This window comes from Poecilia latipinna, unplaced genomic scaffold (assembly GCF_001443285.1).
Source record: "Poecilia latipinna isolate Pla-1442-1.1 unplaced genomic scaffold, P_latipinna-1.0 Scaffold2400, whole genome shotgun sequence".
Lineage (NCBI taxonomy): Eukaryota > Metazoa > Chordata > Actinopteri > Cyprinodontiformes > Poeciliidae > Poecilia > Poecilia latipinna.
The window spans coordinates 11410-23097 of record NW_015115016.1 but is presented as its reverse complement, the minus strand read 5'-3'; the positions used below and the strand labels follow the sequence as shown (position 1 = coordinate 23097).

Genomic DNA, 11688 nt, shown 5'->3' with positions numbered 1-11688 from the left:
TGGAAATGTCAAAATTTCTCAAATTTTTTCTAAGAAATTTTCAACCTTTCTCGCTCACAAATATCCTTGTTTTTATAGAAAAATTCAGAATTTATTCATGGAAATTTCCTTTTTTTTCTACAAATCTAATCTAATGCGCCACTGTAAAAACTCGACAAACTTATCAAGTTTAATCTTTAATTTTCCTTTTCAGCAGCTTAACAAGTTTCTGTTTTGTTAATTTTATTCTTAAACATGTGTAAGTTTATTTCAAACACATTTATTCAGTCGGTATTTAATGCAGGTGATGCACAATATCGTTAAAATTTAATGATGTTTTCTGAAACGAAAACTGAAATGGCTGCTTATCAATTAATTGCTAGTTGATTGATGAGATCAGTTAACTTCATATTAAGTCATTAATCAGTAATTTGCCTCCATAATTCATTTGATTTAAATGTTTTCTCTTGCGAAATAATTTATTGAAAAGTTTGTCATACGTTTGTGTTGAGTTTACTCCAATACTTTCCCATTATTATTAAGAAATTATTTACTCAAAGTACTCTTTTTTTGCTGAAAAGTTAGTTTTGTCTTATTAAGATATTGGCAGTAAAAATTGGACTGAATTAGTTGGTAACATTTTGTGTTTTTGCAGTGTCTGGCTGAGTTTCAGGTATTTGAACAACAGAAAAATCTGCTTGTTGAGACACAGTTGCATCTGCAACATTTTTCTACATAGCAGTAGCCTGAACATGAATTTACGCCACAGCGATTCTTATTTGTATCTTTATAATGATGATAAAGTTTTTTCTGCTTGGTGAGCAGAATGAATTTACTGAGGCTTCACATCTTGCTCTCGTCTCTCTGCAGTTTGCAGGCTGGTTGGGGTGTTTGATCATTAAAAATGGGGTTTCAAAGAGGATGTGAGGCTTTCATGTTTGCTGTCGCTTGGCGTGGATTACATCACCAAAACAAGCCGAATATGAAAGAGTTTCTGAGCCTGGAACACAACAGGGAGAGCCGCTTTCACCGCCAGATTTCCCTTTCACTATCCATCCGTTTGATGGGATAATCAGCAGAAGATCAATAAAAATGCAAAGTAATGTTTACAGATTTATTGCTGTTATTGGAAAGTTGAATGGAAGGAAAACCTGAGGTAGATAAAATGATGCACAAGCAACAGGGTTGATTACAGCCATTCAGAATATGACTTTTTTAAGAGATTTATTTATCTGTGAAAATCTTACAGATTTCTTCTAGGGTTTTTTTAAATTATTTTATTTTATCATGACACAAAGACAACTTGTGTAAATTCAAAATTATTTGTTTCACTAAGGGAAAAGAAAGCCGTCCAAGCCATAACATTTTACAAGTTGGAAGGGGAAGGAGAGATGGACACATTTTGTAATTTTCCACTGAAAACCTGAATTTAAGATGTTGGAGCTCAAACACATTTTCACTGTATTTCTAACTCAAAAAACAGCTTTTATGTTATTTGAATATATTTGTTGTGCAGAATCATAAATACCAGCATGAGGAAATCACGATATATCGCCACCAACATCGGTATCGGCTGATAAATAAAACTGAGCCGATACGAACAGTTGATATTTATTTTTATCGGTTTCTGGTTGAGAGTCAAAATAGCAGTGAAATATACATATAATACTGATAAATATTGGTTATTGACCACAACAGCAATATTAATATCGGATATCAATTAAAATTTTCTTATTGGTTTATCCCTGATTTTATTCATTAAGGGAAAACAAAGTAATTCAAGCCAAAAAGGTGTTTAACCTCCAGAGCTGCAATGAGAGGAACCTGAATCTTAGGGGTCATCATGGTTGACCTCAAACACATTTTCACTATAAAAAAAAAGACTTTCATGTCATTTAAACATGACGGGTGTCCAAACTTTTAGTGTTGTGAGACAAAATTGTTGAGTCAAATGAAGTCATGGGCTGAAAAAAACTATAATAAAAGGTAAATTTCCACCAAAAATTAATCTCAGAAAATTTCTAGAAATAAAATTGGAAAATTTATGATTTTTCACATTTCAAGAGGTGAAACTTTTCAAAATTTGAAAGTCAGAAATTAAAATTTTTTTGTAGAAAATTTCTGAGATAACTCAAAATTTCTGAATTTTTTGGTGGAAATTTATTATTTTATTTTATCTACATAATATCCCGTCATGGATTTTCAACGTTTGCTGTATTTCTGCTCGATTGAACACATTTATTTGCAGTAACAAGAACCAGATTTGGGTCACTTTCCTAAATGTAGCAAAGGTTAATAAATTAAATCAAAGCTGATTTGGTGCATTAAAGTCGCCTTTTTAGTGAAAACCTCTAAATAAAGATGATTTTACCTTTTGTTAAAATTTGTAAGAAAATTACAAATTAAAAGCCTCCATCTGCACCAACAGGTCAAATTTGGATCATTTTTGAATTGTAGTTTGGGTCCGCCCAAAATCAGTCCAACGGCCACAAATGGCCCCCAGACCGCACTTTGGACACCCCTAATGTAAACTTTTTGTGAAGTAGTGACGTAGGAAAACCTAGATTTTTACAAGCTGTGTTCATCCTGCAGCAGATTTATTCATGAAAACGATGTTTGGCTGTTTTTCCCTGCAGCCTCTGTGGCTTCAGTTTCCCATATTTTGCTGACACCGGTGGGAATCGTTTCTGTGTCTCCCTCTCGTCCGCTTCCTGCAGTCGTCTTGTCTCAGGTTCTGCCTACGGAGCACATTTTGCCTGATGCTGTCATAACAGATCGAGACGGGAATCGAGTTCTGCAGAACGACAGGCTCTGGCAGCGGCGCAGAGCTGTGTCACGGCGCGTTGGGATTATTCTTGTTATCCGTCCACGATATCCTGCCAGGGCGATGAAAGAGCCGGCGCAGTTCGCTCTGATTCAGCTGAACTCAGAGGAAGAAAGAAGGAAAATTACTCCTGTCGCAATAAACAATCAATCAATCAGTCGCATGATAAATTAAAACAAGCCCAATCATTTCCATCGTTTTTCTCTTTCCAAAGTCAACTAGGAGACTTCATAACTCATTTTATTTGTTGTTTTGTTTATTTTGGATATTTAACATATCTTACAGTTCCAGTGTTAAATGTTCATTACAATTAATCTGTGAGTATGTATTATTACAATTTTATGACTTGAAAAAGGTCTCAAAACAACAATGTTATCGTTTATCGCAATAATTGCTGAGAGAATTTATCGTCCAGTAAAATGTATTACTGTGACAGGCCTGTTTTTAGCACATTTATTCAGCAAGTTATCATTCACAGCTGGGACAAAACAGGCCTGTCACAATAACACATTTTGCTGGACGATAAATTGTCCCAGCAGTTATCGCAATAAACGATAATATCGTCGTTTTGAGACACTGGAATTGGAAGACATTTTAAATATCCAAAATAAAGAAATAAAACAACAAATCAAATTAATTAAGAAATCTCTGTAAATAAATATATCTTTAAAAAAAGTGGCTAGTTGAAACCAAAAGGCTGAAGACTTTATCATCCAGTTTTTGGTATGAGAAAAAGAAAAACAATAAATCAAACAAATTGAAATTTTTGATATTGTTTTAATTTATCATGCGATTAATTTATTGCTTATTCAACAGGCCTATTCAGCCTTATCTTCAGCTCAGCCTACAGGTTTGATTACGGTGACAGACGAAGAAAATGTAATTAAAAAGTGGATTAATGTTAAGATGCTGTAACAGAATATTGAGAAATGGCCTGAAATTGGATGTTTTCTGCTTTTGAAGAACTGCAGGTATGAAAAGCACATTTAACAAACTTTACTGGTAGATAAATTATCCCAGAAATTATTGAGATAAACAATAATATTGTCATTTTGAGACAATATTATTGTCTCAAAATGACAATTTTGAGACAATAAAACTGTACAATAGTCAGCTTTAGTTGTACAAGCTGACTAAATTATTTAAGTTATATTTATTTCAAAGGATTATATAAATAAATATCATGTAAGATCGTGTAAGATTGCTTCCATAAATTATGATGAAAATGGCATCACAACCAAATGGCATCACAACCAATAAGTTTTGGTTGTGTACACAACAATCAACACTGCATGGTTACAAAATGGAGGCCGGCGTTTCACACGGCTACAAGATGGAGGCTGGCAGACGACGGATTTTTTTTATTTTTTAAATCAAGTTTGGGACATTTTAATTTGACAACCTGGATTTTTATGAAAAACGATATTTTGGCACACTCCTACTTACTTGGCGATCAATAATGTAAAAGTCGGATTTATGAATGACATCACAATCAAAATGAGCGGTTTGCTAGTTGGAAAACCGGTGGGATTAGCCATCTGTTTTTGGTGCTAATTGCTGCTAGCAGATTGTTTTGTTGAGGTTTTATTGTGTCTAACTGCTGGTTTAAACCATTATTTGTAGGAACAAATAGTTCCTATATGCATCTGTATTTTATTTGTGGCAGCCATATTGGATATTTATGCAAATTAATCATTTGCATAAAGCCCTTGACCAGCCTTGTTTGTCGCAGTTACAGGTTTGTCTTGTTGCCATTTCAGAAATCAACACTTATCTCTTTTACCTTAATGATGTTCACTTCCATCATGAAGAGTGTCATATTATGTCAGAATAATACTCAATGACTAAATTGCTTCAGTTATATTTATTTCAAAGGATTATATAAATAAATATCATGTAAGATTGCTTCCATAAATTATGCAATACAAGTTGTTTTGTTTACTTTTATAGACATGTATTTAGTGCCTGATCTCATTGGCTTTATTTAAATATGATGCCATTTTTAGCACCAAAAAATCTTACATAAGATCCAAAAATAATATTCTGAGTGGCTTGGATATTTATCAAACATGTGTCAAGTGTGCAGCTCCATCGACCGCCCTGTTGACATTTCTGCCTGATAAATGTCAAACTACGCCCTGGTGAATATTGCTCTGGTCCTTTCCATCCTGATTAGCTCAGCAAGTATTAGCGCTACCTGTTCAGCTCAGATCACAACAACCCAGATCAATATGAACAGTTGGATAAAACTGGTGCTAAGCACGATCTAGCATCAACAAGAATAAATAAAAAGATTTTAAAAACATACAACATATTTGACTCCTTTAGTGGCTACGGTTGCTACAGCACTGATGCTAACGTTACATTTCAGCCCCTGAATTTGGACACATCTGCTGTGTCACAGTGGTACGGCTAACTTACTAAACCAGCTAGCTGTGTTGCAGTGTTGAGGCTAATCTGTTGTACAAGCTAGAAGTGCTAAAGTTAACTTGCTAACGTGCTGTACCAGCAATGCTAAGGCTAACTTGCTGTACCAGCTAGCTGTGTTGCAGTGCTGAGGCTAACTTTCTGTATCAGCTAGAAATGCTAAAGCTAACGTGTTGTACAGTACTAAGGCAAACTAGTTGTTCCAGCTGCACTAATGCTAACTTGCTGTACCAGCTAGCTGTGTTGCAGTGCTACAGTTAGCCTTCTTTAGCATGTAACAGTACCAAGTAGGTTCTGGTACCACCTACCAGTGTAAAGTCGTCTCATGGCCTGTTCTTTCTGTGATTTGTCGTTCAGGTCAGCAGCTGGTGGTGTTTCGGGGCCACGATGGCAAAGCCCATGTGCTGGACGCGTACTGCCCCCACCTGGGCGCCAACCTGGCTGTGGGCGGCCGCGTGTTGGGAAACTGCATCGAATGCCCGTTCCATGGCTGGCAGTATCGGGGAAGCGACGGGAAATGTGAGAAGATTCCGTACTCAGACAAAGGTACGAAAACAGCACAGACAGCTTCCTGTCTTTGGTTTCAGTGGTTCCATCGATAAATATGCTGGAAAATGTTAGTTTTTATGACCTTACTCTGTTTTCCATTTTCACAATGGTCTCTCCTTCCTTCCTTTTCATTCTTCCTTCCTTGTGTCGTCCATTTCTTTTCCTAAATCTGGAATAATAACATTTTCTTCTTGAGCTCCTTCAGTATTGTATCATAAAGTTGGTGTATTTCTTGTAATTTCTTACCTCATACATACATATGTTCTTCTCTCTCAGTACCTGAGTTCGCCCAGGTGCGCCGCTGGCCCAGCTGTGAGGTGAACCAGCAGGTTCTGATCTGGTTCCACTGTGACGGGTTGGAACCGCAGTGGAGCGTCCCGGAGCAGCCGGAGGTCGCTAACGGCCAGTGGGTCTACAGAGGCAGAACCGAGCATTTCATCAACTGCCACATTCAGGCAGGTGGAAAAAATTCAAACTAAATATCCACGTTCACCTGGAAGCAGCTGAACTATTAGAGCTTAAAATATATATAACATGACATGTTTCCCATGTTACAAGTGAAATAGTCTGCCAGTGGAACTAGAACTGGGTTGCTAGGTAACGGCTGACGTTGCTAGGTAACGGCTGCTAGGTAACAGCTGCTAGGTAACGGTGCCGAGGAACATTCTACCAATGGAGCTAGAACTTCTTAATAAATATTATGGGATTATTGACTTAAAATAAGGTCCTATTTCTTTCTGAAAAGTTACTTGTACGTTAGTTTTGTCTTATTTTACGTGTAATAAAAACTAGAAACTAAACCAAAAGTACTTGATTATATTTTCTGTTTTTGCAGTGTGAACTGTGCTAGTTTATCTGTTTCATCACACTTTTTTCTTCTACTTAATGTTCTGTTCGTGTGTTTTGATGTAGGGCTGCACTATATTCAAGATGTACTTCTAAATCTGTTGCTTTACTGTTCACCTTTTTTCTTCCACTAAGTTTTCCATTGGCATTTTTGGATATATTAGGAAATTTTCAAATTTCTGTTTAATATTACAGCGACAAGATTGGTAATTAACCAACATTTTCATCAGTTTTTTTCTTTTCCAACTTCACAATGAACTGAATTAGTAAATCTCTTGCTTCACTGTTTGCTTTTTTTTTATATCGCACTTTTTTCTTCCACTAAATTTTCTTTTACTGTATTTGGATTTAGGGCTGCACAATACTTCATAATATAGCTTACTGGTTGTAATTAACCAATATTTTGTCACTTTCTTAACCTTTATTATTATCTCTTGATTATGGATCAATACGTTGGGAAATTTAGTCTCGGGGTGTTGCATTTGAAATAATAAAGTCTACGATACTTTTGATAGCCTTGGTCTAATTTTCTACTATAGTAAAAATAAGAATTGCACCAAAGAAGATTCAGTTTGCCGATGCATTTACAGATTATGTGAGTGGGATTTTTCAGTTTTTGATGTCTTTTTCATTATTTAACTTGTTGATTTTTGGTTTTCCGTTAACATTTAGGGGGGAGTTCATTAAAAAACAGAGAAACGTGTTGCTGTTGTTGCTAAAATTACTTGTTTCTTCAGGAGATTCCAGAAAACGGAGCGGACATCGCTCACCTGGGTCACCTGCACACTCCGGGCCTCCCCAGCGGAGTGGATCTGCGCTACACCAACAGCAAAACCTGGGAGTTTGTGCGACACGACTGGAAGGTAAACAAACATTTATTCTCTCTTGCTTTAAATGCTGAAAATGTTCAGAGCTTCTTCTTTGCCTCATTCAGTTGCCGTTATCTCTGTGCACTTTGCTCCTGTTTATTCAACCAAAGATGTCCTCTGGTGCCTTTCCCGTTTCATAGAAACATTTTAATCAGCCTTATCAGGGATTTGCGTCTTTATATAATTAATCTTCCTTGATAAGCCAGAGGAATCCAGATATTCTTTGTCTGACCTTTGTAATTGTTATTTAACTGACAGTAACAGTGAATAATTTTTGTCTGTCATGTTTTTTGGTTTCCCTCGTAGGTTGAATGGGATCCGGAGCCTGAACCCAACAGTCACTGCTCTCAGATGAGGGTCAATCATTCACTCACCTTGTTTGGCTGCCGTTTGCCTCTGCTGGATCTGCGCGTTGTGGCCAGACAGGTACAGTAAATACAGTACACACAGCTGAAAGCACATATTTATTTTGAAATAATAAATGAAGCTTTTTGTATTACTTTCTTCAAATTCAAAAGTTTCTTTGTTTATTTCATAGAATTACCCTTTAATCTGTGTATAAGTTTGCAAATAAAAAACAAAAAACAAAAGAAGATGCATATGAATAAGTTTCCCAGAAAGTCTACCTAAAATATAAAAATAAGGCAGCAAAGAAGTGGTCAATAAAATGTACATTAAGGTAAAAAAATCAGAAGTTGAAGCTTTGAGGTACTTAAATGTGCCAACAGTAGAGCTAATTTAGCTAACTATAAAAACGTTTAGCACACTTAGCTTCCGCTAAGTACATTTATTCATAAATATTTTAAATCTCTAATTTACTTGGTTGTTTTGTAAACTTCCAGTTGAATTAAGTTTGACATCTGTGTTGAAGTTTAGGTTATAAACTGTTAATCCGTCAAGTAGTTAGTCGGTTGTATTCATGCTCTTATTTTGAAGTGTCTGAAGAGTGTTTTCACAGCAGTTCCTGTTTCTTCCATTTTTCCTACTGACGTTAATTCAATCAAGAAACAAAAATAAAACAGTAGATAGCAAAAAACGAACTTAAAAACAATATATAGGGACATTCTAGATTATGTACAATGAAGTTTGGCTTTAAATTGCTAAAAAAAAAAAAATACTTAAAGTAATTAGCCGTTTATATTCATGCTCTTATTTTGAAGTGGGGGAAGGGTGCTTAATGTGTGTTCAGCATATGGTGAGCTACATGACATCAAATTCAATCCATCAAAAAGTATCATTTTGATCTGTCACACTACAGAGGACAAAAACAGGATATTTCCAAATTTTAAGCTGTCTGGAACTTTTTTGAATGTCTCAGATGAAGTAAAATATCTTGGTCATGTGTTGACAGACCGTCTGTCTGATGATGAGGATATTTATCGTCAGGTTCGAATGATATACGCTCAGGCAAATATCCTTGTTCGTAAGTTTGGATTCTGTTCTGATGAAGTGAAACTGAACTTGTTCAGATCATACTGTACATCACTGTATGCTGCACATTTGTGGTGCAATTTTAAAAAAGCAAGTCTTCATAGGCTGAAGGTGGCTTATATTAATGCACCAAGACTTTTGTTAAAAAAGCCCAGATGGACCAGTGCCAGTGAACTGTTTGTATCTGCTCGCGTCAGTAAATGTAGTGCAGTAAAATACTCATCTGTACTTTGGAGACATTGGTATGATTGCCTCTTGAATGGTTAGGAACCTTTTTTTATCGTACTTTTTATTATTTTTATTGTATTATCTTTTTATGTACATTGGACTTTGAGTCTAATGTATCTATCTATGTATATGCTGCAGTTCCTGTTTCCTCCATTTTACTTTATTCAAACAACAAACATACAGGAGCAAAATAAAACTGCAGACAACAAGATATTAATATAAATACAACTTCCAAGGGCAATATATAACATGTAAGTTATTATGAACTGTTGGTTATAAACTGCTAAGAATCCTTCAAGCCATTAATATTCAAGCTCTTATTTTGAAATGGCTGAATAGTGTTTACACAGCAGTTCCTGTTTCCTCCGTTTTACTATATTTCAAAGAGCAAAATAAAATAGCAGAGAAAACGATATAAACATGAAAATAGTATCTTAGGACTTTACAGAACATGTAAATTAACATGTTAAAACTAAATTGGTGCTTAAGGGTTATGATTTGAATTGAAGTTAGCGATTTAGCATTAGCTTCTGCTACACACAGTGGTGGTGTAGCACTTTACGGTTAGCATAGCTAAGTACATAGTTAGCTAATGTACATTTTTGATAACTATATTCATAAGTAACCCTAATAACAACAATCAATGGCTTTAAGCACTAAACCCATCAGTTTATGTTTTTATTCCCGGTTCAGTGCTGTTCGTAACTGTTCCAGGTGGGCCCAGGCGTGGTGTTTCTGCGGTTCGACCACAGCTTCCTGGGCCGGGGGCTGATGATGCACTGCGTGACGCCAGTGGAGCCTCTGCTGCAGTGCGTAACTCACACCATGTTCTACCAGAGAAACATCCCAGCTGTGGTGCCCAAATTCATCCTCAAAGGAGAATCCATCCAGGTGCAGCATTATGAATTTATATTTATTTTTGTTATTTTAATTCAAATTTTATTAAATCTTAGACATAAATAGTGAAATTGTTCCTCATTAGCTGTGAATTTGAGATTTGTCATAGTCTGAAAAGATTATCAGCTTCATTTTTCAGCTGCTCTACCTTTTGTTTTATTTTATTCATTTTTTTATGTCATTTTATTTTTCACATGCCAAAATGGCTCATTATCAGTTGCAAGTTTACAACAAAAGGATTTATTCTAATTTGCCTTTATCAGCCACTGCTTTGATGGGTTAGTTCTGCTAATCTGTGTAATAATTTGATTTATTTTAAAATTAATTTTAATATTAAAGAAGGTTCATATTAGTGGTGAGCTTAAAAACTAAGATTTATTTAGTACATTTATCATCCGGTCTGCCTTTTGAGTCACTTATGTTGTTCATTTTTTTGTTGTGCGTATTAATACTTATTTTATTTAGAGAAATAGTTTTACTACAACCTTTGGTTTAGTCCTTAAATATTTTGTTTTTCATTTTATTTTTGTTATGTAATATATTGTTTTTTAAATCTTCAAATATTTAAGTTTTGAAATTGTTTATTATATAAACAGTTATTAAATTTGAAAGGATAATTTTTAACCTATAATTTTATTTTATTTAAGCTTATTGACATATTGTGAGTTTGTTGTAGATGTTAAGTTCATGTTAGAAGTAAAATAAATTAATTTATTAAGCAAGTTAAATGAAAACCAAAAATCCTTTTTTAAATATTTTATTTTAAATGTTGGATCTGTTCTTGAATTGCAGTGTGTTGTGCATTTCCTTCAAAATGACTTTAATTTGAAGAGATCACTGGGTGCATGCGTCACCCACTCCTCCTCGTGCCGTACAGTCACAGAAAAAGTGTAAATACTTCCCCATTAAAGCTGATAATTAGCTGGGTGGTGAAGAAACTGTCAGCTGTTTGAATGAGGCAGAAAAATGTGTAAATTAGCATGAAAATCAAATTAAATGTTGGTTTAAAAGCTGTAGATTATAATTACAATCAAATAGTTTGATCAAACTTCCAGAAATCTTTTTTTTCTCCAACGTGGCGCTGAATAGAAACAGATGACAGCTGCTGGGAAGTGAAATGCCAGATCTCAGCAGCAGCTAGAGTCACTGTGGAGTGACATTTAGCAGCAAACCCCCTGCTGCTGAGTCATGATAATTTACCAAGACAAGACAGCATAACAAACATAATAATGAGAATCAACTCCTGGTCCCAGTTAAGTCACCAGATCCAGATGTTTGTTTGTTTGTTTGTTTGCGTCTGCAGTTTGAACGCGACGTGATGATCTGGAACAACAAGATGTACATTTCCAAGCCCCTGCTGGTGAAGGAGGACGCTGCGGTTCGGAGGCACCGCCGCTGGTTCAGCCAGTTCTACAGCCAGAACAGCCCGCAGCTGGAGTACCGGCGGGACACTTTGGACTTCTGACCCGCCTCTGGAGGTCGCCTCGGTCTGGCTCCAAGAAACCTCTCAGAGAGGGAATGATTTTTATCTGTTTTAGGTTGGAAAAATTAAGCTATGCGGGGTTTTTTTATGCTTTCCTACTGTTACGTCCACCAAGGGCACAACATATCTGAGGACACGAGACAACAGATGAGGGT

The 11688-nt window shown here is 35.7% G+C and overlaps 1 protein-coding gene across 1 annotated transcript in view; it reads left to right on the top strand.

Annotated features, from left to right (window-relative positions):
* The window catches only part of LOC106937655 (cholesterol 7-desaturase), an 18405-nt gene extending 6774 nt beyond the window's left edge, over window positions 1–11631 (top strand). The window contains exons 2-7 of the mRNA XM_015019276.1: window positions 5588–5776; window positions 6056–6234; window positions 7363–7488; window positions 7801–7920; window positions 9868–10044; window positions 11354–11631. Coding sequence (XP_014874762.1) covers window positions 5588–5776; window positions 6056–6234; window positions 7363–7488; window positions 7801–7920; window positions 9868–10044; window positions 11354–11515 — 953 coding nt within the window. The 3' untranslated portion in view covers window positions 11516–11631. The remainder of the gene's footprint in view (window positions 1–5587; window positions 5777–6055; window positions 6235–7362; window positions 7489–7800; window positions 7921–9867; window positions 10045–11353) is intronic.
* The last annotated feature ends 57 nt before the right edge of the window (window positions 11632–11688 follow it).